Here is a 24,385-nt window from a genome sequence, read left to right as displayed (position 1 = left end):
ATATCTTAATTCTAAACCCACCCACCACCTGAGAAAGGCCCCTCCGGCCGGCTGATCTCTCTCCCGGGGTCCTTTCTCTTCCCACCCAACTCTTCTTCTTCTGCATCTTTTTATTCCAAATAGAGTATAAGTCTTCAGAAAACACAACATACCTACCTGCTGGGGTTTGTACCTTGGGGTTCCCTTCCAGCTCTACAGTTCTGGGGTCCTATGACGCTATGATATGAATAAAATGAAGAGAGGCTTCTCAAAAATTAAAAATCCCAAAAGAACAAAGAGCATCTTCCGCTTGTCTCCCACAAATGCATATAACAATGATTCAAAAGACTCAAATTGTCCAGAACAGCTCCTAGCTGTCATTAATATCCAGCTCCCCCCCCCCATCTTGCTAGATGGCGTTTCCCGAAATTTCCCTCCCAGGGACCCGGAATTCATCTTTAAGTCCAATATAGCTCTTCATATAGTCTTTAAAATATCCCCCCCCCAGTTCCTTGAGCTGAGTTTCTCCCCAGTGTTTCTCTCTTGGATGTGGGTCGGGGGGGCATGTATGGACGAGACACCCCCATAATAATAATAATTTATATAATAATACTTTATTATTTATACCCCACCCATCTGGCTGGGCTTCCTCAGACACTCTGGGCAGCTTCCAACAAAATATTCGAACCCTGGCCCCAGCCCAACGCTCTAACCACTATGCCACACATCCTGGGAGCCTCATCGGAAACATCCAGCACCGAGGCAGATCTGCGAAGCGTCCTTCTGAATCGCCTTGTGTCCGTCCACAGGGCACTTTTGAAGCACGCAGCTGCCCCTGGGAGAACCCTGGGAACTGTAGTTCATCGCTCGCAGAACTATAACTCCCAGCACCCGCAACAAACTGCGGTTCCCAGGGATCTTTGGGTGGGTGAGAAGGTGCCTTTAAATGTAGGGTGTGGAAGAGGGGCAGCCAAGGCCAACTCAGAGACAGAACCTGAGAATCGTGGAATCGTAGAATTGGGAAAGGCTCCAAGCGGTCATCTAGTCCAGCCCCCTAGAAATAATCCCTAGCAGTTGGTGACCCAAAAGGAAATGGGTTGAGAAGGAAGAGCTTTGCTGTCCTGCCCGCTGACAAATACCCCTGCCGCTGTCCCAAAAACCCTGCAGGAGAAGCACAGATGTGAACTGGATTATTTATTTCCTTGTATTTATTATTATTATAATACCACCCTATATCTGCAGGACTATTTATTCCAGGTATTTATGCATTGCTGAATAGTCATCATATTCTAAGTTTAAAAAAGGGATTTGCAGAGCTGTCGATTTGCAAGGGACCCCAAGAGTCATCTAGCCCAGTGCAGGAATCTCAGAGCGAAAAAGTTTGCCAAGTTCCCCAGAGGTCATCCATCCCAGCCCCGCCCGCGCTCAATGCAAGATGCAGCCACAGCGCCCCCAATGGCTCCTGTCTGTCCTGCAGCCTCTTCCTTTAAATGCCTCCAGAAAAAGGGGCGCCTCCCCACCTCCTTTCCTCTCCCAGGACCTCCTTCCCCTCTGCTGCCCCACCAGAAACTCCAGCTCCCCCCGCCCCGCCCGCCCCCCGACGCTCCTGAGCCCCGGGCCGTGATTGTCCAAACGCAATTCTTGTCTCTCGGCCTGAGAGTTGAGTCTGGACATCGCGAGCCGGAGGTTTGATGCCGACAAAGGTCATGGAAGGACAGAACCGCAGAGCTGGAGGGGGACCCCGCGAGGGCATCCATCCCAACCCACTGAGTTGCGCGGGTCTCAGTGGCAGAGAATGCCGGTTTTGCAAGCTGAAGGTCGGGCGGCTGGGGGGGGGGGCGGGCAGCGTTGCTGGTTTAGAGATCGTCCTTTCGTTGGGATTAACAGTTTTAACTGGATTTTGAATAAACGTGCAAGCAATCGTTCCCTCTCTTGGTTTGGTTGTGTTATTATTTTACTGAGCGGAATGTGCAAAACGATGTTTCCGAAAATGTTAATAAAAATAAAAGGATTACAAAAGCAAACAAACACGCAATCTCTCTCTCTCTCTTTAGGGTGGGGGCACTAGCTATGAACCGCTCAGAGGGGCTGGAGGAACCCGGTCTGATAGGAGGAGAAGAAACAATAAAATTAAAAATGAGCATGATAATTGCGGAACCCAAGCGGCGATGGCCCCCCAAATTTAGGGGACTCCCCTAAGTTGTCCTAACTCGTGTTTACCTCCGCGTCAAACTTGCTTTAGGGCCCGACAGCGTTCAAGATGGGGAGCAACGGACGGCCTCTGAGCATGCACAGAGTTCTTTCCCCGCAGGGCTTAGGGCGCCCCACCAGCCAGACCCACAGCGGGGAGAGGGAGCCTTTTCAAAAATGCCGTCCCAAATAGGGGTTTGCTTTCCCCCGGGCCAACTCTGCGCCCCCCTGAGCAGAGAGGGGGCTGGGACCTTTGGGGAGGGGTGGGATTGCGGCTGCTGGAGGAGCCGCACAAGGCAACGGACCCCCCCTTCCCGCCCCCTATAATCCCTGCCCAGGCCCCTTTCAGTGGGGACAATGGGGCAGGCAGAGCCTGGGTGGTCTCCACGGCCCCTTTCAAACTAGCTGTCAGAGTTGGCCAAAGACGCCCTGCCAAGCCTGTCAGACCCTCCCCTCTCGGGGGCTGCGCTTCCTTCCCCACAGATCTTTCTCTGGGGTCGGTGCGGGGGGGGGCGCCTGTCTGTCTTCCCCCCCACAACCCGCCACTTGCGCTCTTTCTGGAAGCGCTCTTTCTGTTCTTGCCGCAGAATAAGGCGCACGGAAATGGGCAAGCTTCCGGGTGCCACAGGTCTCTTCTTCAGCCAAAGAGAGAGAGGATTTCTGACCAGACAGAGGCCGGCCCATGCCTGCACCACGCACCCACCACAGGATTATGGGAATCGTAGTCCATTAAGGGCACTGAGAATGGCAGATCTTCACGAGGAACTACAGTTCCCACGATTCCTCGGGTGAAGGTTTCAAACAGGACGCCGCGGGGCTTGTGTTCATATTGATCAGGCCAAATCTCCCCAAACTCCGGCTGCCGTTTAACCAAGGCGCAGCCCCAGCGGTTGCTGGACTACAACTCCCGACAACCGGAGCCAGCGATGATGGGAATTGTAGTCTGTGATCATCGCCAGCGTTTCACAGAGGGCAACCAGGCACCGGGTCCGGGAAGAAGCAGCAGCCACAAGCACAGCTCTTGCCTCCCCCTCCTCCAAAATGGGACACCCCCCAGCCGTTATCCGGTTCCATCAGAATGAGAGACGCACACAAATCTGCGAGCTTTCGGATGCCACAAGTCTCCGGGATATTCCGGAACTGGAATATTAATAGATAATGTGTGAAACCTTCCGGGGTTAGCAATGAAATAATGAAAGAATCAATTGAATAATTATTAAACTACAGCAACACAACAACAAGATGGAAGAAGTTAAAAAAATATATTGAGATCACACATGGGTGAAGGGGAGTGGGGAATTTAGAAAAATGTCTACTAATATGTTGCTAATAGCGTTGCATTTATATATAGCAAAGGGAAGTCTATAGCAACTAGGTAAATTTAAATCTAGTCAGCTATGTTATAGGCTTATGTTACAAAACGAATGTTTTCGGTTTTGGAATAAAGTAATAATAATAATAATAATAATAATAATAATAATAATAATAATAATAATATGTCTCTTCTTTAGCCAAAAGAAAGGAACAAGAGGATTTCGCATCAGACGGAAGCCCTGTCCTTGCCACGCGTCTCAAGAATATTTCTGACACTCTTATTTGGGGAGGGGGGTGTTGCCAAGGTAATCACCCCCAGCCCAGTTTGACCTCCCCATATTTCCCTCCCCCTCTCCCCCCCCATCCTCTGTAACAGTGCTGGTCTCAGGCCTGGGTTCAAATCTTCCCGTGAAGTTCTCTGGGTGTGTGACTTCAGGGCCGCCGCGTCCGCTCAGCCCACCCTACCTGGCCGGGTTGCTGTGACAATAGCAGTAGGGATGCGGGGAGCCCCATGGACTCCTGGGCGCCTGAGGGTCATCCAGTCCAGCCCCCGGCAAGGATCCTAATGATGATGATGATGATGATGATGATGATGATGATGATAATAATAATGATGATGATGATGATGATAATTTATTTATTTATTTGTACCCTTCCCATCTGGCTGGGTCACACATCAAAAACTTCCCTGAACAGGGTTCCTTGTCCAAACGATTCCATTCAGGCAAGCCTGCCCAGATATTTAGGAAGTAGCCATGATTATTATTAGTTATAGGTAGGCAGCCGTCTTGGTCTGCCGTAGTCGAAACAAACAAAAAATTCCTTCCAGTAGCACCTTCGAGACCAAGTTTGTTATTGGTACCTGCAGGTCTCAGCGCGGTTCAGAAGATAAAATTACCCAAAAAAACCCCAAACCCACACAGAATACATAATCAAAATAAAAACAGGAACAACCCAATAACCCGCCCCCGCCCCAAATAAATCTGTTTTTGGCCGACTGTTATTTCAACTTTTCAAAAGTGCCAAGTTGTCACAGTTGATTAACTTCGTTGATCATCTCATTAACCTTATTGATAATCAATTTTCTTCTTTTTTGTGTCTGATCTGACTCTGTGCGCGATTGTAATTACGTGCTTTTTATTTTTCCAGTAAAGAATATGTATTTTAAAATTGATAATCTTATGGTCTTTTCCTGTAAGCCGCTTTGAGGTTTTCCGCGGTCAAGCGGTTTCTGGGTTTTCCTAAATAAATCGCAAGCACGTAAGTAATTAAGTAAGTAAAAAGAAGTAAGTCAAAGCACATCTCTTCTGCTTTTGATTACGCTCAAGGCTTCTCCATCTTTTTCGCCGGTCATGTAAATATTTGCGGCGAGCATCTCGGAGGCTGAGTCACAAATCGAGCGGAAAAAGCAGCCGAGGGAGGCGGGGGGAGATTGCGTCGCGGGGGGTTGGGATGGATGACCCCCGGGGGTCCCACGCAGCTCCACAATTCTGCGATTCAGTGAAAAGCGTCGCTTTAAATCTGCCCCAAGTGACCCGGGACGGATCCATCAGCGGCGCAGGCTGCTGTCCACCCGGGGAAGCTGTCTTGGGGGTGGGGGTCCGCCCCATTGAAGTGGGGGGCGGGGTGTGTGCCCTCCTTCCTCTCTTCTGGCCCCTTTCCGCCCCCAGCCAGCCACCCCACCGGTGCAGCTCCCGGGCTTCACCGGACGAGCAGCCGCCTGCGGACGGGCGGGGGAGGCGGGGCGGGGGGGTGGGGAGACCCCCTTCTCTCTTTCTGTGCTCTGTGACGTCAGCGCGGGGGCGGGGAGAGGAAGTGACGCGGCCTCGGAGGTTCCCACCCTCTCCCGCCTCCGGAGGAGGAGAAGGAGGAGGAAGACGGAGAAGGAGACGGAGAGGCGCCTCCGGGGATCCCGGGGATCCCAGCAGGTAGGGGGATCCCCCTCCAGGATTGGGGAGGGGGCAGAGGGAGCCCCGGAGCCCCTCCCTGGGGGGCGGAGGGGTCTGGGGGGCGCCCCCGTCCTGCCCCCAAAGGAGAGCCGAGCGCGCCTCCCTTCCAGCCCCGGATCCCCTGGGCTGCAACGCTGCTCCGATCCGGGGCTGGTTTGTGTCCCCCCCCTTTGGCAAAGGACTGGGGGTCTCTGAGCACGTGCAGAGTGCAGCTCCGAATCTTCCCGCGGAACATGCCCCCCCCAGTCCCGTTCCTCCGCTTCGTGAAGTTTGACGGAAGGGGCAGGGGGGGTGGTTACCCCTGAGCACGTGCAGAGTCCGAGTGCGCGCGCCTATCTTTCATATACAGACGTATCACAAGAGTTCGTTGGCGCTTGATCTGTAGACAGAACGGCGGCAGCAACCTCAGAATGGTTTGCGCAGAAATTAATAACAACATCCCAGAATCATGGAACGGTATAGCTGGAAGGGATCCTGAGGGTCATCTAGTCCAACCCCCTGTAACGCAGGGGGGGGTTTTTTGTCCGACGTGGGGCTGGAACCCACAGCTCTGAGATCTGTCAAGCAGAAGAATGAACAGCGCTAATCTGAGACCTTCAAAAAGTCAGAGTAGCAAGAGATTAAAACTCGTTTATAAACGAGGAGGAGCAGTGCCTCTGAGCATGTACAGAGCACCAAGGGGTTAGGGGTAAGCCCCTTTGTGGTCTGCGACTGGAGAATGCTGCTTTGCACACACACAAACCCCCCAGGTAAAAACCCTGCTTGCATCGCCAGTTTAAAAAATATCAATATCGTGGGAGCAACCCCCCTCCCCGTGTTTGGACGAGTCCAAAGAAACCCAGAGGGGCTGCCAGACTGGCAGTCCCTCCCTGTGCCTGGCTTGGTACATTCCTAGCCCTGTGCCCTGGTGCTGCTTTTGCTCTCAGCTCCCTTCAACTTCTGGGCTTCTTCCTGTTTGGGGCACCCGGTTGGCCCCTGGAAGAACGGACGGGGCGGGGCACTCGCGGTGCCGGGGTTGGACTGGATGACCCTTGGGACCCCTTCCGACCCGACAATTCACTGAGAATTTAAACTGCGCTTCTCTTTCCTGCCTCGAACCCGCAGCCCACCATGGCGACGCCGGCCAACGTGCAGAGTGCCAGCAAGACCTGGGAGCTCAGCCTGTACGAACTTCACCGGACGCCGCAGGTGAGGAGAAGGCCTGACGCCAGGGGGGTAGGCCTGGGTTTGGGGCAGGGGCCACGAGGGACCTTGGAAGAGGCCCCTTTCTCTTGATCTCCCCCACCCCTCAAATATCCGGGTCTGGTGGGAAGATCTTCTAAGTCCCTCTCCAGGTCCCAGATTTAAGGGGATCACAAATTAGGTAGCTGTGGCGGTGGGAGTTTTTGTAATTTATTTTTCTTAATTGCCTTCAGTTTCCTTTTAGGTATTTATTTGTACTTTAGCTACAGGAAAAACACAATTCACAGGGCATCTTGCGCTAACATGCTTCCTGCTAAGAGGAAACCTTTAAGAGTTTCTACACTGTTTATTAGCTTGTACGCTGTCCTGGGCATTTTTGTGTAGGAAACCAACAACTCTCTGACTTGTCCAAATCCTTTGTTTATATTTATTTCTCTCCGCACTGCTGTTTTGGTTTTTTTACTCATTCTCCATTGCATTTTTGCGCTCGTGCTGATCGTTTCCATGCTGTCTGCTGCCTGGAGATTTTGGAAGCATTAAATTAAGCGGTTCACAAATGCTTTGGAATGAATAGATTCATGATAATAGATTTTCCAGCAAAAAAACCGGGGTGGTTGCCGGTGGGCTTCTGGAATCACAGAATCATAGAGTTGGAATCTCAGCTGAAGCATTGCTGACAGGCGGCCAAAGAATTGTTGAGCTGGGAGGGGGACCCCAGCGGTCATCTAGCTCAACCCGCTGCAAGGCCGGCCCCGCTCCCATTTTGCTCCCTGGAAGCTGAGTGACGAAGCTTTCTCTTTTTCAGGAGGCCGTCATGGACGGGACGGAGATTGCCGTCTCCCCGCGAAGCCTCCACAGCGAGCTGATGTGTCCCATCTGCCTTGACATGCTCAAGCACACCATGACCACCAAGGAGTGTCTGCACCGGTTCTGCTCCGACTGCATCGTGACGGCCCTGCGGAGCGGGTGCGTGGGGCCCGGGGGGGGCATTTGGGGGGGGCAGAGAGGCAGGTCCCAGAAAGGCCCGTCCCGAGTTCCCACAGGTGAGCCGGTCCCAAGCTGTCCGGGGCTAGTGGCGAATTTGGCCCGACTACAAATGGGTACCTGGTCCAAAATCCATGATCCCTATACAGCCTAGGACCCACGTACCTACAGGACCGCCTCTCCTGGTATGCCCTGCCGAGGACGTTAAGGTCCACAAATGACAACATTTTGGAGGTCCCAAGCTGCAAGGTGGTTAGCTTGGTCTCAACTAGGATCAGGGCCTATTCATCACTGGCCCCGACTTGGTGGAACGCTCTGTCCCAAGAGACTAGGGCCCTGTGGGACTTGACATCTTTCTGCAGGGCCTGCAAGACAGAGCTGTTCCACCAGGCCTTTGGTTTGGACTCAGTCTGACCCTTCTGTTTCCCTCCCCTTATGGTCTTGATTTATCAGCTACTTTAAAAGGAGGCTGCATTTTAAATTGCATTTTAACCTGTATTTTAAATTGGGGTTTCCCCCCCTTTTCCTCCCCTCCCCTCTTTTCACCCTATTATGTTTTTACTGTGATTTTATTGGTGTTAGCCGCCCTGAGCCTGGCTCTCGCCAGGGAGGGCGGGTATAAATAAAATTTATCATTGTTATTATGACTGACCATTGCATTTCTCTTGAAGCAACAGTTAAAATATATATACAGTCATACCTCAGGTTACAGACACTTCAGGTTGTGTTTTTTCAGGTTGCAGACTGCCAAAACCCGGAAGTACCGGAACAGGTTTCGGTGGTCGCGCACAAATCGCAACCAGAGTGTCCACTGTAAATTAAAACGTAATCACTTAATATAACTGAAAATTACTATTTAAGGCCTTAATTATTATGATAGCACAGCTTGTTCCCCAAGTTTTATGGCAATTGCACAGAATTTGGCCACCCTTAACGTGATCTCAGAATCCTTGTCCCCTACCAGGTATTTTAGACGTTGAAGTTTGGATTCATTTGGATATTTTTGCATAAATACCGAGCGTATATCCCTGTAGAAATGGCAGCGTAACAAGGCATGAGAGACGGTTTCTACCTCCATCAAGCTGCAGGGGCAGACTCGTTCCGCATATTATGGTTTACCCTCAAATCTGCCCTGCAATAAGGCAGATGGCAGCACGTTGAATCTAGCGAGGGTAAATGACCGTCTGTATTTGGGTATTTGTAATTTTGACAAATAATTTGCTGGGCTAAATCCTCTCCCATTATCTTTTATTGCTGGGTGTTTATTCATCTCACTCACGCGGCACGAAGCAACGGGAAGCAGCAGCTCTTACCGCCAGAAAGTTTGTTCCTGATGTTGCGCAGTAGTAATAATAATGATGATGATGATGATAAATTTTATTCATACCTTGCCCAGCCAAGACTGGGCTCTGGGCAGCTAACACCAAATATAAAAACAATTGATTAGAATACAGCTTAAAAAACAAAATTAAAATACAACATTAAAACATTAAAATGCAGCCTCATTTCAATGGAACTCAATCAAAAACTTTTTTGGGGATAAAAACGTCAAGTCTTCACCAAGGCCAACTATCCAGACTGGTCCTACATGGGCCAGAAAAAAGCCAGGGAAAGTCCCCAAATAGGAGTTCCAACACAGAAGGAGAAAGGAAAAAAAGAAAAGAAAATCCTCTTTCTTGTAACTCGAAGCAGCGGGTTCAAGTCCTACCTTCTCTAAAGCAAGGAGTTCCAAGCGCTTCAGCCCCGCGACCCTTTCCTGCTGCTTCCTCGCGCTCCGCCCACACCTTGATTTCGGTTTCCCGGTTTCCTCCGCCGCAGGAACAAGGAGTGTCCGACCTGCCGCAAGAAGCTGGTCTCCAAGCGCTCCCTGCGCCCCGACCCGAACTTTGACGCCCTCATCTCCAAGATCTACCCCAGCCGGGACGAGTATGAGGCGCACCAAGACCGCGTCCTGGCCAAGCTCAACCGCCTGCACAACCAGCAGGCCCTGCGCAGCAGCATGGAGGAGGGGCTCAAGATGCAGGCCATGAACAGGTACGGGGGCTCAGGCTGGGGGGGGGGTCTCCTGCCCTGACCCCGAGAGAGATCCACCTCCTCTCGAGATTAGCAGCCAGATCCCTTTCGGATCTCCTCTGGGTCTTCCCAGCGCAACCTTGTTCTTTGGGACCACATGTCTGGAGGCGGTTGGAGGATGGATGGCGGCTAACAGATTGAGGTTGAATCCTGAACAAGACAGAAGTACTATTTTGGGGGAACAGGGAGCAGGCAGGTGTGGGGGCCTCCCTGGTCCTAAATGGGGTAACTGTGCCCCTGAAGGACCAGGTGCGCAGCCTGGGAGTCATTTTGGACTTGCAGCTGTCCATGGAGGCGCAGGTCAACTCTGTCTCCAGGGCAGCTGTTTACCAGCTCCATCTGGTACACAGGATGAGACCCTCCCTGCCTGCGGACTGTCTCGCCAGAGTGGTGCATGCTCTGGTTATCTCCCACTTGGACTACTGCAATGTGCTCTACGTGGGGCTACCTTTGAAGGTGACCTGGAAACTGCAGTTAATCCAGAGTGCGACAGCCAGACTGGGGACTGGGAGCAGCCGCTGAGACCACAGAACACTGGTCCTGAGAGATCTGCACTGGCTCCCAGTATGTTTCCGAGCACAATTCAAAGTGTTGGTGCTGACCTTTAAAGCCCTAAACGGCCTCCGTCCAGTATACCTGAAGGAGCGTCTCCACCCTCATCGCTCTACCCGGTCACTGAGGTCCAGCGCTGAGGGCCTTCTGGCGGTTCCCTCGCTGCGAGAAGCCAAGTTACAGGGAACCAGGCAGAGGGCCTTCTCGGTGGTGGCGCCCGCCCTGTGGAATGCCCTCCCACCAGATGTCAAAGAGATAAACAACTACCAGACTTTTAGACGACATCTGAAGGCAGCCCTGTTTAGGGAAGCTTTAAATGTTTAATAGGTTATTGTATTTTAGTGTTCTCTTGAAAGCCACCCAGAGTGGCTGGGGAAACCCACTCAGACGCGCAGGGTATAAATATTATTATTATTATTATTATTATTATTATTATTATTATTATTATTATTATTATTCAGCTGCTTTTACAAAATCTACTGGCACATTTGGAAAGCTAAAAGGGTCCAGTTTGGTTTCTAATTGGATTGGGGTGGGCTGTGTGTTGAGATCCCTACTTTATAGGGGGTTGGAGTAGATGACCTTTGGGGTCCCTTCCAACTCTACGATTCCATGATTCTATAGGAATCCAAAAGCAGCTGTAACCTCTCTCCTCCTTTTTTTTTTTTTTTTTTTTGCGGAAGTGGATGGAATTTGCAAGCTCATTTATTTATTTTATTTATTTACGATTTATTTCTTCCGAAAGGAGCTCCAGAGGGTGGGGGAGAGGGAGGGGCATCAGAATGGCAAAAACGATTCCGGTTAAAACGCCATAAATAAACACGTAGAAACATTTCTGCACATTTCGGGCATCCGCAATAATTTAAAAGCACCTGATTTTGAGGTTGACATGCTGCAGGCAGATGCTGAAGCCAGCTGCTGACAGGATGGCAGAGTAGATTGGGGGGGCGCATATATTTAATTTCATTTAGCCGGATCTATGTGCTGCTTAATGAATAAAAGTCTCTTACATCGTCTTCATGCAATAGTATGATGCATTCATTAAAAATAAAAAACCAGTGGCAGGGAGTAATAATAATAATAATAATAATAATAATAATAATAATAATAATAATTTTTATTTATACCCCGCCCTCCCCAGCCAAGGCTGGGTAAAGCTGACAATAATATTATGAAAAGAGAGACTAAAAGCAAAAGACACGCACATTTCAGCAATTGCCATAGGGGATTATTTTTTAAAATGCCATGCAGATTATTTCTTCGTTCACATTCATATATCCTCCAGAGAAAACAATTCCCAGGGTCTCTGGAGTGAAGATTATTATGTGTCTTTTCTGCCAAGAAACTCGACTTCTTCTGCTTCCAACTGCAAATTGCTCGATTTTAATATTTCTATGCTGAGGCCACTTTCCCTGGAATCTAGTGCTGAAAGGAGGTGCTTAGGAAATCTAATAATAGAGGAATTATTATTATTATTATTATTATTATTATTATTATTATTATTATTACCCAGACATGTAGAATCATGGGATGGTAGGCTTGGAACGTACACCAGGGTTCATCTAGTCTGGAATGTCAGCTAGCAACAGTAGCAGCAGCAGCAATAATAATAATTATTCATAGATTTCTTTAAAGGCGTTGCAAGCGGGATCATGTGGTGATGTTTTGATTGTAATTACCTGTATTCTTAATCTCTCTCTCTCTCTCTCTCTCTCTCTCTCTCACACACACACACACACACACACAAGTGTTTAATAGCTTTTTCTCTATTGTCTTTTCTATGATGTTTTCCACTTTTTCTATCTTATCTGTAAACTGCCCTGGGTCCAGTCTGGGGAATAATAATAATAATAATAATAATAATAATAATAATAATAATAATAATTTATTCATTTATTTATACCCTTCCCATCTGGCTGGGTTTCCCTAGCCACTCTGGGCAGCTTCCAACAAAATATTAAAATACTGTAATGCATCAAACATTAAAAGCTTCCCTAAACAGGGCTGCCTTCAGATGTCTTCTAAAAGTCTGGTAGTTGTTCTTCTCTTTGACACCTGGTGATATTATTAATATAATTAATAATAATGCAAGATTAATAATGTGCAAGAGAAATCCTTCTTGTCCTTTGGCCACACTTTCTTCTTCCAACCAGCTTTGGGGAATCCTATAAACCTGTGTCCTTTAATAGACCATATATTTATCCTTTTAATGCTTAGTTGTTTTTTAACGGCTGCTCTCCCACCCCAATGTCTTTTTAGCTCTTTCTGCTTTGGGTTTGAGCTGCCCTGAGTCCCTGCCAGGGAAAGAGGCAGGGTAGAAAGGAACATAACCATAACTGTACAATGGAATCATGAGGCAGGGAGTTCCGCCGGAGCTTTTGCTATTTTTATTCGGTTGGTGTGTGACGCTCCCGCCTCTTTCCTCCAGGGGGCAGCGTGCCCGGAAGCACCCCCAAGAGTCGGACAACACCACCTTCAGCGGGGCGGAGGACAACTGCGACAGCCGCTCCCACCTCAGCAACGCCTCGGCCCCCAGCCAGATCGAGGCCGGGCCGAGCTGCAAGCGCTCCAGGGCCTCGGACGAGTCGTGCGCCGAGCCGGAGACCTCGCACGAGGGGGGCCGCCGGAGCCCCGAGCCAGGAGCCGAGCCCGGCAGCAGCGAGATTGAATTGGTCTTCCGGCCCCACCCCGTCCTGGTGGAGAAGGGAGCCTACGCCCAGACCAGGTGAGCGGGGGGCAGTGGGGCACCCTCCTGACCCGTCCAGGGGGGCTCGTGACCACACCCACCCCAGTGGGAAGCCACCTCGGGCGCTGGGGAAGCTTGCCAGGGGGCCGTTGGGCTGGAAGGGACCCCCGGGGGTTATCCCGGTGACTGGGGAAGCCCAGCCAGATGGGCAGGGTATGTTAACGGAGAAATCCGACGGCAAAAAACAAGGACACCAGCCAGGAAGACCAGAGCAAAACAGCAGCCAGTAGGCTTGGTCTTTATTGAAGACTGTCGCGACAGGACTCCCACCTGCCACCAGGTGGAACAAGATGGAAGCCCCGAACAAAAGAGAACCCAAACTTTTATTAGCTGCTCATCCCCATGTTATGGGATGCGGGTGGCGCTGTGGGTTAAACCACAGAGCCTAGGGCCTGCCGACCAGAAGGTCGGCGGTTCGAATCCACACGACGGGGTGAGCTCCTGTTGCTCGGTCCCTGCTCCTGCCAACCTAGCAGGTCGAAAGCACATCAAAGTGCAAGTAGATAAATAGGTACCACTCCGTGCGCTGCTCTGGTTCGCTAGAAGTGGCTTAGTCATGCTGGCCACATGACCCGGAAGCTGTACGCCGGCTCCCTCGGCCAATAAAGCAAGATGAGCACCGCAACCCCAGAGTCGGCCACGACTGGACCTAACGGTCAGGGATCCCTTTACCTTAATCCCCATGTTACACCCCCCAAACTACATCACAGTTACATCACGGTTACATCATGAAAGGGGAGGTCTGGTGGCAGTAATCTGAGCATCCTGGACCCTGCCCCATGGTTCTCCTTGCCCTCCACCAAACACCCATCAAGTGTAACAAAAAAGATATTTACATTTCCCTGTTTCCCAGCCAAGTTTGTCTTCAACTGGGTTTGTTATTTCTGGACTGGCTCTCAGGTATCAGGATGCCAGGAATTATCACTCAGGCAGAGGGGCTGCTGAGAAGCTGAGCTCACATGTCTAGATGAATTTCTAAAGTTTTCCCTGTGAGCCAGTACATAGATCCATTTATCATCGACTTCTTACATTTGGTATTCTGCAGCAAAGGCCCTTTGAATAGATAGGAAGAAACTTTGACAAAGTGTTTTGTGGGGACATGTCACAAAAGTCACAAAAGCGATTGTGCTGGTTTTGGTAGTGGGCTGCATGTGCATGATATCTGCTGGAGGGGCAAACCCCCCCCAACCTATATATGAATTCCTGCAACAGGTATAAATAAATCATTATTATTATTATTATGGCTAACCCTAACCCTAACTGCCAGATGGGCAGGGTATAAATAAATTATTATTATTATTATTAATATTATCCAGTCCAACCCCCAGCCCAGCCTCTTGTTCCAGCATCTCCAAGGAAGGGGAGCTCACTGCCGAGTCCTAAGACCCCCCCACAACCTCCTCCCTGCACCCTTAACTCTGCCTCCCCCTCCCCGCCAGGTACGTCAAGACCACGGCCAACGCCACGGTGGACCACCTCTCCAAATACCTGGCCCTGCGCATCGCCCTGGAAGAGGCACCGGGGGCCGGGTCCGAAGCCCCCGCCCTGGAGGACGTCAGCGAGAAGCAGTACACCATCTACATCACCACGGCCGGGGGGGCCTTCACGGTAACAGGCAGGGGGGGTGCAGGACCTTGACGGGGATGGTCTCCCCCCCCCGAGGGATGAAGGGTGCTGCACCCCGCAGGCCGAGGGGGTTCTGGGTTCGAGGCCCCGTAGCGAAGGCGGAACCGGTTGCTGCCTGGCTGGGCTGGTTGAGCTTCCCTGGGGGAGGAGCTTTTTTTGGGGGGGGGTCCCAGGATCAGGGTTTTCCTTCTCCTAGACGGGCGACTTTATTTGATACGATGCAATAAGAGCATAGAAATATATTTCGCGGTTAATCCGTATACCGTTTGCTTGCTGAAAGGGCTTCTAAGCTGTTTGCAGGGGTAAAGATCAAATGGCGCATCATTCAAACCCAAGACGGGAGGACGGCTCCGTCCAAGCCTTAAAATAAACGGGGGCTGCAAGGATTGTTTGCACTGTCAAGGGTCATCTGGCCCAACCTGCTGCTGTTTGCCCAACCCGGCACTCGAACCCAGAACCCTGAGATTAGGAATCTCTTGCTCTACCCACCAAGTTGTCCCTGGTCCACAAAAAGTGTAAAAAGTAATGGGGTTAAAGACAAAAATGAAAAGGAAGATGTTATTTTATTTATTTCTATCTTTTTCCTTTTTGTCTTTCTCTCCAAATGAAAAGGAAGCAAGGGGTTGTTTTATTTATTTATTTTTCCTTTCCCCCCTTTTTGTCTTTCACTCCTCTTTCACTCAATAGTAATAATAATAATTGTTGTTGTTGAGTGAAAGAGGAGTGAAAGACAAAAAGGGGGGGAAAGAAAAATATATAAAACAACCCTCACTTCTTCTTCTTCTTCTTCTTCTTAAACTAGTTCGGTTTTCATTGTTTCTTATGAGATATATATAAGAGAAGCTCCAGGTGTGGCCAAATGTTTGCCTGAGTAGGTTTCTGTTCAGCCGCCGGCGGGTTTCCAGTGCAGATGGGGGAATCTCATATTTTGCCAATCTCTTTATTTTGGTGGTGAGGAAACAATTTTTATTTGCAGAATTATAACATTACAAAACACATATCCATATTTAGAGATTTCTCTGAACTCCCTGGGTCCTTTTGTCAACCTTTTCAACTGCATATTATCCCACAATCCATGCTTTATATCTCTCCGTCTTGCCCATGACAATTACCGTATTTTTTGCTCTATAGGACACACTTTTTCCCTCCTGAGAAGTAAGGGGAAATGTGTGTGCATCTTATGGAGCGAATGCAGGCTGCACAGCTATCCCAGAAGCCAGAACAGCAAGAGGGATTGCTGCTTTCACTGCGCAGCGATCCCTCTTGCTGTTCTGGCTTCTGAGATTCAGAAGATATTTTTTCTTGTTTTCCTCCTCCAAAAACTAGGTGCGTCTTGTGGTCTGGTGTGTCTTATAGAGCGAAAAATACGGTGCATTTTGCCAGTCTCATTATGTTGTGGAAACCCGCCCCCCCCCCCGAGATCTACAGGCACAGAGCGGCATGCAGATTTAATAAAGGAAAAGAAAAAAAAGAACATTTCTGCGGGGAAATGGCCTGCCTCGCTGCAAGGTGATAGCCATAGCTGTCCGCTTTTCCCTTTCCTTGCGAGGAATCCTATTGGGAATAAGGGAATTTCCCTTTAAAAAAGGGAAACGTTGACAGCTGTGCTGATAGCACCCCCCCCCCCGTCTGTGGTGAAAGGGGGCTTCTCTTAGTTCTGCACTCCCAACGCCGCCGCCTCTCCTTTTTCCTGCAGACCCTGAACGGATCCGTCACACTGGAGCTGGTGAACGAGAAGTACTGGAAGCTGAGCAAACCCCTGGAGCTGTACTATGCCCCCACCAAGGAGCAGAAATGAGGGCCGAGACCCCCCCACAAGACTGTTGGGCTAACAGCAAAAGAGGGGGGCACCGGCATGCCCCCCCGCCACGGGGACTCGGACGAGGAAGACGAGGAAGAGGAAGGAGATGAAAGCGCTTTGCAATGGGTGGGGGGTGCCGAAATGGCTGAAACTGCTCCCCCCCACTCTACCGCTTCCGGCACACTTAGCCCCCCCCAGAAAGGACTGATCCCCCCCCCAAGAAGGCTGGGGGTGGGGGAGCACGATGGCGTCCCACCCCTCTCTGTTTTGGCTTCTCCAAAGGACGGGTGCCCCCTCCCTGAGCAGGGATGATTGGGGGGGCGCCTTGCAATGGTGGGGGGCAAGATGGGGTGCTGTTGCTGCTGCTGCTGCTGCTGCTTGGACCAGATGTTTCTCTCTGGCCTTTTTACAGCTGTTATCTCTCCCCCCCCCCCGCCCCCGTTTTTGTGGAATTTAATTCATCAAGGAGTTTTTTTGCCTCTTTGAAAGACTGGAGCCTCTCTCTCTCTCACTAGGAGGTGGGGCAGGGCCAGGTGGGCATGCAGACCCCACAATCCCAAAATTGTAGGTCTGCAAGGGAACCCCAGAGGTCCTCTAGTCCCACCGCGTGCAATCCAGGAGTATCAGCTAAAGCATCCATGCCAGGTGGCTCTAATAATACATGGAATGCAATTTAGTTAACCCGTTAAGAGAGGAGCCTGGCATTACTTCTGACCTTTAGTTGTGGACCCGGAAGGGAACCCCAGAGGTCATCTAGCCCAACCCCGCGCAATGCAGGAATATGCAGCTGTTCCTTAAGGGGCTGGAACCTGCAGCCTTGGTGTATCTACCTTGAAAGCCTTTGCCTTACCTGGGCGCTTGGAGCCCCTGGCCCTGCCTCGTAATCCGGCAGGTATCTGCCGTGTGAGGTTTTGAGCAAAGGGCCCTCCTCACCCCTTCTCTCTCGGGCCTCTGGCAAACTCCGGGAAATCTCAAGTTGCTAGATCTCAAGGAACTGGATTCCCCCCCACCCTGTGCTCACTACTCCAAAAAGACCAGGGGTGTTTTGCTGCCACAAACTGAGAGGTATAGCCAGATCAATAATAACACAACACAGGCGACGAGTCCCCTTTTTGTGTGTCCGCACCCCAAATGCTGTGTTAAGGTGTGGAAAATTGCAGTTTAACTCTGCAAAGGCAGCTGTGTTGGACACCTGCTTGGAAGGGCGAAGGGTCCGGCAGGGACGCAGCCCTGTGGCTGAGGGGCAGGACACCTGCTTGCACTGCAGAACGGAGGCCCCGGGTTCAAACTCTATCGTAGACCTCAACACACACTCAGTGCTTGTGAGCTTAGCAGCCGCAAAGGAACATTTCTCCCCCCTAAAAAAGAATATTTTAAAAACTGAGCTGCCCGTTTGGTTCCGGACATGGCTCTGGGACTCTTTTTAAAAACCCCTTCTGCTTAGGAAAGGCAGCGGGATGCAGTTGGTTGAGGGTGGGGGGGGGGGAGGCCTCCGTAGCTGAGTGGTTAGAGCACCGGGAGGTTCTGGGTTCAAATCCTGCCAGTGGCATCTCCAAGCAGGGCTGCCAAAAGCACAAAACTCGCCTGGAATTCTGGAGTCAGAATCGGCTGCCGGTCAGAGTGGGCAGGCCTGGGCAGCAATGACCCCAAAGGCAAAGAGAGAAACCACACAGCACGTCCGAAGGCATTTTGCCTTTTATTTTCGTGTCAACAAATTTCCTTTAAAAAGTGAAGCCCGAACCCACGACGGCAAGCAGGTTAGGAAGAGGAGGGCGGAAGGTCCTTGGAGAAAGGGGCTTGCTTTGCGAGGGCAGAGTTGGAAGGGGCCCCCAGGGGCCATCTAGACGAACCCTCTGCAATGCAGGAAGTGCAGCATAACAAAAGCAAATAGGAAATGGTTTGAATGCAAAGTCCTCTTTCACAGGTAAATCTTGTCCCACACACAGGAAGGTGAACCCGCCAAACCCGCACCCAGGACCTTAGCTTTCTCCTTAGTTTTTATTTTAATGAAAAGTCTTAATAAAAGCATATATACAGATGTGCACACTACCTCTCTTTAAAAACCTGGAGAGAAGGAGCCCCATGGGTGGATTTTAAAAAAAGAGTTCCTCTCCCACAGAATCAAAGAATTGTACAGCTGGGACCCCCAGCGGTCATCAAGCCCAACCCCATGCAGTGCAGGAATCTCAGCTCGATTGTACCTGATGACAGGCAGGGGGGAATAGAGGAGGGGCATCTTTGCACAATGCGCTGCAGCGGGTTGGTCTAGAGAACCTCCCGGGGTCCCAGCCCCACAGTTCTGTGGTTCTAATCAGCTGCTGCAAAGGAGGAGGCGGCGGCGACTTAGACAGGGGTGAGAGAAATTAGCAGAGGAGGAGGCAGGGTGTGGGGAGGGTGCTGGGCTCAAGGGACCCCCTTGGGGCTTTGGGGTGGGGGTCTCTGGAGGGTCTTTGAAGCAGCAGCAAGGCCAGGGTTGGTGGCATCCCCTTCGATAGTTTGGGGTCTCCCCAATGGATCCAGGATGAAATCACCAACGAAGGAGTTTGGGGAGAGAGGCATCTTCAGAGTCAGGCTAGCGACCTGCAGAAAGGGAGGGTGTCGGAATTTAGAGGTTCATGGCAGGAAGTGGGGAGTAAAAGCTTTTATTCTGCTTGGCGACCCCCCCTTTGTGGTTCTCTGTCCCAAGCCAAGCCCCCCCCCGCTGTCACATCTGGGGGGCACTCTTGTATAACATCTGGCTGTGTAGTCCTCCCTGGCAGGGGTGTTGTGGGAGACAGGGTGGTGTAATAATAATAATAATAATTTTTTTATTTATACCCCACCCTTCCCAGTTCAAAAACCGGGCTCAGGGCAGCTAACAACAAATTTAAAACACTTAATTGTAAAAGCAGCGTAAAATACAGTGTTAAAACATGGATAACAATAAAATTCAAAGTTGAGAAAGTTAGGACCTGCGAGAGACCAGAGTTCAAATCCCCACTCAGCTGTGTAATTCACAGGGTGACCTGGGGGGGGCACAATCTCTTTCTTTCTTTCTCTCTCTCTGCCTACCCTACCTCACAGGGTTGTTGTACGGGGTGAAATGGGGGGGGGAGACCCCTGTGTGCTGCTATAAATGCAATAGGGAGTGGAGGGCAGGAGAGATTTCCCAAAAGCTTTTCACTTTCCTGACTCTTTAAGCAGGGGGCCCGAGTGGACCCGATCCTTGGAATAACTGGAGGGTGGGGGACTTGAAGGCTGGCTGTGGGATTTTGCTGGAAGGGAGACCCCTGCCCTTTCCCCTCCAAACAACTGCCCTAACCCCAATGCTCAGCCAGAATTTGTCGTCCTAAGAACACGAGCAGAGCCTGCAGGATCAGGCCAAGGAACATTGCAAGGCTGCCCAAGTTGGCTTCTTGTGGCAGGTAGTTCCATAGTTTAAGCAGGAGGGAGGGAGCAAAAGTGCTCTTACCATTTGGGTAGGTGCTGCCATCAATGGGGGCGTAGCCTGGAAGTGGAGAGAGAAAGAGGGAGTCAGCAAAAAGAACGGCCCCCAACCAGAGGAAAACCCCACCCAACCGCCCACCTGAGGGGTCACCCATCAACAGGGCCCAAGCTGACGGGAGCTCAGAGGTTTCAGTGTATAAATCTTAAGGAATCTGCAAAAAGCAGGTTATAAATCTTAAGGAGTCGGCAAAAAGCGGTGTATAAATCTTAAGGATTTGGCAAAAAGCGGTGTATAAATCTTAAGGAACTGGCAAAAAGCGGTGTATAAATCTTAAGGAACCGGCAAATAGCGGTGTATAAATCTTAAGGATTCGGCAAAAAGCGGTGTATAAATCTTAAGGATTCGGCAAAAATCGGTGTATAAATCTTAAGGAACTGGCAATAAAGCAGTGTATAAATCTTAAGGAACTGGCAATAAAGCAGTGTATAAATCTTAAGGAACTGGCAATAAAGCAGTGTATAAATCTTAAGGATTCGGCAATAAAGCAGTGTATAAATCTTAAGGAACTGGCAATAAAGCAGTGTATAAATCTTAAGGAACTGGCAATAAAGCAGTGTATAAATCTTAAGGATTCGGCAATAAAGCAGTGTATAAATCTTAAGGAACCGGCAAAAAGCAGTGTATAAATCTTAAGGAACTGGCAAAAAGCAGTGTATAAATCTTAAGGATTCGGCAATAAAGCAGTGTATAAATCTTAAGGAACTGGCAATAAAGCAGTGTATAAATCTTAAGGATTTGGCAAAAAGCAAAACCCCATCCCCCCAGTGCATGTTCTCCTCTGGCCCATACCTTCGGGGAATCTCCTCTTCCAAAGCACGGTGCCCATGGCAAGGAGAAGGATGCCGACCCCCAGCATGCCCGCCGAGACCCCCACTTTCCACCGGAGGTCCAGAGCCACGCCTGGCGCTGAGGGAGAAACAGAAATGGCAGGGAACTGTTAAATGTGGGTCACCTTCCTCACCTGTGGGGCAGGAGGTTTTCTGACCCCCCACCCACCCACCCTCTTAGCCGCTTGGATCTGTGGGGCTGGGGCTGCCACCTAACACCCGTCCTGACTTTGTAAGGAATCAGCATTTCAGTGTGGCAGCTCCCGAGCCCTGTGGAACTCCCTGCCTCTTGATACCAGGCGCCTGCTAAAAAGCATTCTTGTTTCTGCAGATGTGGGTGGGTGTTTCAATCTGCTTATCGCTCATCACAGATTTTTACTTATTGTTCTATCCCCCCCCCTTCCTTGGGGTTTTTAAAGCAGAGGTTGGTTGGCCATCTGGCAGGAAAAGCTTTACCTGAGATTCCTGCATTTCAGGGGGTTGGTCTAGATGACCCTCAGGGTCCCTTCCAATTCTACAATTCTATGATTCTTACTAACTGCTTGGAGTCGTCCCCCCCCTCAAAAAGCGACATATAAATTTAATGATATAAATAAATGAGAAAATAAATGAATGAATGAATGAATGCTTGGTGTGCAGAAGGAGAGCCAGTGCTGCCAGTCTGTGCGGACAAGGCTCAGCGAGATCATAGAATCCTAGGCTTGTGGGCTTGGAAGGGACCCCCAAAGGCCATCTAGGCCAGCCCCCTGCAAGGCAGGAATCGCAGCTGGACCTTTCCTCCAGATCTCAAGTTAGTTGGTGGCTCATTGTGGTCACTTGGAAGGGGGGGGGCGAAGAGACATTCTGCACGTGCACAGAGGCATTTGGGGAATCCAGTGGGAGGCTGCCATTCTCTTTCAAAGCCATCCAAGTCGGTGGCAGGGAGTTCCATAGCTGAACTCTGTGCTGCGTGAAGCAGCCCAGCCCCGCCCCCCGCCGTCACTCACCCCAGTCCTTGGTGAGGGTTTCATTCAGGCTCACGTGGGTCACCCGGCAGGTGTAGGTGCCTCCCTGCCGGGGGTCCACGGGGAGGGTGAGCAGAGTTTGGTAGGTCCAGTCCCCGTTGCTGGAGGGCACTGCCGGCGGGCCTGTCCCGTTCTTCAGGGGGCCCCCGTTCCACAGCCAGGTGACGGTCACGTCTTGCGGGTAGAAGCCCCACACGACACACGCCAACATGATGGACTCCGGGGTGTTCTGAGGGATGACAGGGAAGACCCGGACCTTTGGGGGAGCTGTGGAGAGGAGGGGGTACAGAATCAGAATCCGCATTAGATCCTTTGAGGGTTGGCTCAGCTGCATGCCTCCTGCTGGGATAATCTTGCCATCACTTGCCACACCACTTGCCTTCACTAGTCAAGTCACTTGCTGTCACTTGCCTTCACTTGTCACACCACTTAATAATAATAATAATAATAATTTATTATTTATACCCCGCCCATCTGGCTGAGTTTCCCCAGCCACTCTGGGCGGCTCCCAATTGAGTGTTAAAAACAATACAGCATTAAATATTTAAAACTTCCCTAAACAGGGCTGCCTTCAGATGTCTTTTAAAGATAGGATAGCTGCTTATTTCCTTGACATCTGATGGGAGGGCATTCCACAGGGCGGGCGCCACCACCAAGAAGGCCCTCTGTCTGGTCCCCTGTAACCTCGCAATGAGGGAACCGCCAGAAGGCCCTTGGAGCTGGACCTCAGTGTCCGGGCAGAACAATGGGGGTGGAGACGTTCCTTCAGGTATACAGGACTGAGGCTGTTTAGGGCTTTAAAGGTCAGCACCAACGCTTTGAATCGTGCTCGGAAACGTACTGGGAGCCAATACAGATCTCTCAGAACCGGTGTTATGTGGTCTTGGCGGCCGCCCCCAGTCACCAGTCCAGCTGCTGCATTCTGGATTAATTGCAGTTTCCGGGTCACCTTCAAAGGCAGCCCCACATAGAGCGCATGGCAGTAGTCCAAGCGGGAGATAACTAGAGCATGCACCACTCTGGCCAGACAGTCCACGGACAGGTAGGGTCTCATCCTGCATACCAGATGGAGCTGATAAACAGCTGCCCTGGACACAGAGTTGACCTGCATCTCCATGGACAGCTGTGAGTCCAAAATGACTCCCAGGCTGCGCACCTGGTCCTTCAGGGGCACAGTTACCCCATTCAGGACCAGGGAGTCCCCCACACCTGCCCGCCTCCTGTCCCCCAAAAACAGTACTTCTGTCTTGTCAGGATTCAACCTCAATCTTTTAGCCGCCATCCAACCTCCAACAGCCTTCACTTCATCCTCCACTTGCCACCCCACTTGCCATTTCATTTGCCACCCCACTTTCCCCACCTGGCTTCCTCCAGGTACAACCTGTTTGGGGCTGCTACTCTCTCCCCCCCCCCGGCCCCAGAGCCCCCCACTCACTCTTCCTGAGCCCCGAGGGTCCCCACAGCGGGCGGACCTGCCCCTGGCAGCGCTGGGCCTCCCCCTTCATCTGCGCCCCCAGGACGGCGTTCAGGTGGTCGGCGAAGTAGGCGGTCAGCTGGTCCCAGGGGCTGTAGGCGCCCAGGCCGCAGGGCACGAAGCTCCCGCTGGATCCCTCGAAGCAGATGAAGGGGATCTTGTTGAAGGCCACCGTCCAGTTGAGCCAGAGGATGCGACCCCCGTCCGAGAGGAAGCAGTCCTCCTGCAGGTGGACGACGAAAGCCCCTGCGCCGGCAGGGAAAGGGTTAAGGGATCGATCGGTGGGTTATTTGCACCCCACCTTTTTCTCAAGGTCTCCCCTCCCTCTTCCAGCCCCCCAACAACGACCCTGCGAGGTCGGTCGGGCTGCAACTTCCGCCTCCAACGAGCCCCGGATCTCTCGATCCTTCCCGCCCCCCCCCTCCGCAGCCTTACCTGTTGGCAGGTAACTCAGCGCCAGGCAGAGGCCGGCCAAAGCTGTCCCGAGAGGCCGCATCCTGACTCCGCGGGGCGGCGAGGAGGAGGAGGAGGAAGAAGAAGGTGGATCCGCTTCGCAGGCTCTGGATCTCTCTCCGCGCTCCTAGGGATCCACTTGGCAAGGGATCCCGGGTTTCGTTTCTGCGCTCTCTGGCCGGATCACCAACTCTGACCGGCCCCCGGATCCCAGCGAGAGATCTGCTCTCGCGGATCCCTTCACTGTAGTTTTGGGGAATCTTTTTTTTGCGTGGGGGGGCAGTGGGATCCCTTCCTTCCTCCAGAGGAGGGTCGCTGTCTCTGGATCCCAGCTGCTCGAGGGGATTCCTCAGAGAGAAGGATCTCCTCTGCTGCAACTGCTGCTCTGGCCGCGTCCAGGGGAGCCGACTCTGCCCCCCAACCTCAGCCCCACACTGTGGGGAGGGAGAAGCCAGAAATCCCCCGTCCCGTGGGGAGCCAATGGGGAGGCCGCCCGCTGCCGCGTCATCAGTCGCCGGGCAGAGAGGAGCCGTCGGGGTTTTTCAGGAGGAAAGTCTGCGAAGGGCAGAGCAAGGGTTGCATTTTATCCTGGGGCCACAGACTAGTTCCCTGGCGCCCCCCCTCTGCCCCCCATCCCGGCTTCTCGGGTGCAAAGCAGGGCCGGCTAGGGGCGTGGCCTGGGAGAAGGGGCGTGGCCTGAGCAGAGTCCCGAGGGCCGGGCAGCGAGGCTTGGAGGGCCGCAGT

At 51.5% G+C, this 24,385-nt stretch overlaps 2 protein-coding genes across 2 annotated transcripts; one reads left to right on the top strand and one right to left on the bottom strand.

Annotated features, from left to right (window-relative positions):
* Positions 1 to 5,290: 5,290 nt before the first annotated feature.
* Positions 5,291 to 18,432, top strand: RING1 (ring finger protein 1). Its single transcript, XM_083599904.1, has 7 exons — positions 5,291 to 5,411; positions 6,537 to 6,620; positions 7,420 to 7,580; positions 9,417 to 9,632; positions 12,652 to 12,948; positions 14,409 to 14,577; positions 16,292 to 18,432. Exons 2-7 carry the CDS (start codon positions 6,543 to 6,545, stop codon positions 16,391 to 16,393), a joined length of 1,023 nt encoding a protein of 340 aa, XP_083456030.1. The 5' UTR covers positions 5,291 to 5,411; positions 6,537 to 6,542; the 3' UTR covers positions 16,394 to 18,432.
* Positions 18,074 to 24,077, bottom strand: LOC310756208 (class II histocompatibility antigen, M beta 1 chain). The gene is made up of 6 exons (XM_083599906.1): positions 23,624 to 24,077; positions 23,150 to 23,434; positions 21,697 to 21,981; positions 20,673 to 20,789; positions 19,848 to 19,883; positions 18,074 to 18,976 (listed from the first exon to the last, which is right to left on the bottom strand). The coding sequence occupies exons 1-6, from the start codon at positions 23,682 to 23,684 to the stop codon at positions 18,969 to 18,971; spliced, it is 792 nt and encodes a 263-aa protein (XP_083456032.1). The 5' UTR covers positions 23,685 to 24,077; the 3' UTR covers positions 18,074 to 18,968.
* Between the last annotated feature and the right edge of the window lie 308 nt (positions 24,078 to 24,385).

This window comes from Podarcis filfolensis (genome assembly GCF_964270895.1).
Source record: "Podarcis filfolensis genome assembly, chromosome: 2".
NCBI lineage: Eukaryota > Metazoa > Chordata > Lepidosauria > Squamata > Lacertidae > Podarcis > Podarcis filfolensis.
This window is presented reverse-complemented; position numbering and strand designations above follow the sequence as displayed.

Coding starts and splice junctions, on each gene's coding strand:
- RING1 (XM_083599904.1), top strand. CDS start 6,543: ATGGCGACGCCGGCCAACGTGCAGAGTGCCAGCAAGACCTGGGAGCTC. Junction 6,621..7,419: donor AACTTCACCGGACGCCGCAG/GTGAGGAGAAGG, acceptor TCTCTTTTTCAG/GAGGCCGTCATGGACGGGAC. Junction 12,949..14,408: donor GGAGCCTACGCCCAGACCAG/GTGAGCGGGGGG, acceptor CCTCCCCGCCAG/GTACGTCAAGACCACGGCCA.
- LOC310756208 (XM_083599906.1), bottom strand. CDS start 23,684: ATGCGGCCTCTCGGGACAGCTTTGGCCGGCCTCTGCCTGGCGCTGAGT. Junction 23,435..23,623: donor GCTGAGTTACCTGCCAACAG/GTAAGGCTGCGG, acceptor CTGCCGGCGCAG/GGGCTTTCGTCGTCCACCTG. Junction 20,790..21,696: donor AACCCTCACCAAGGACTGGG/GTGAGTGACGGC, acceptor TTTCTCCCTCAG/CGCCAGGCGTGGCTCTGGAC.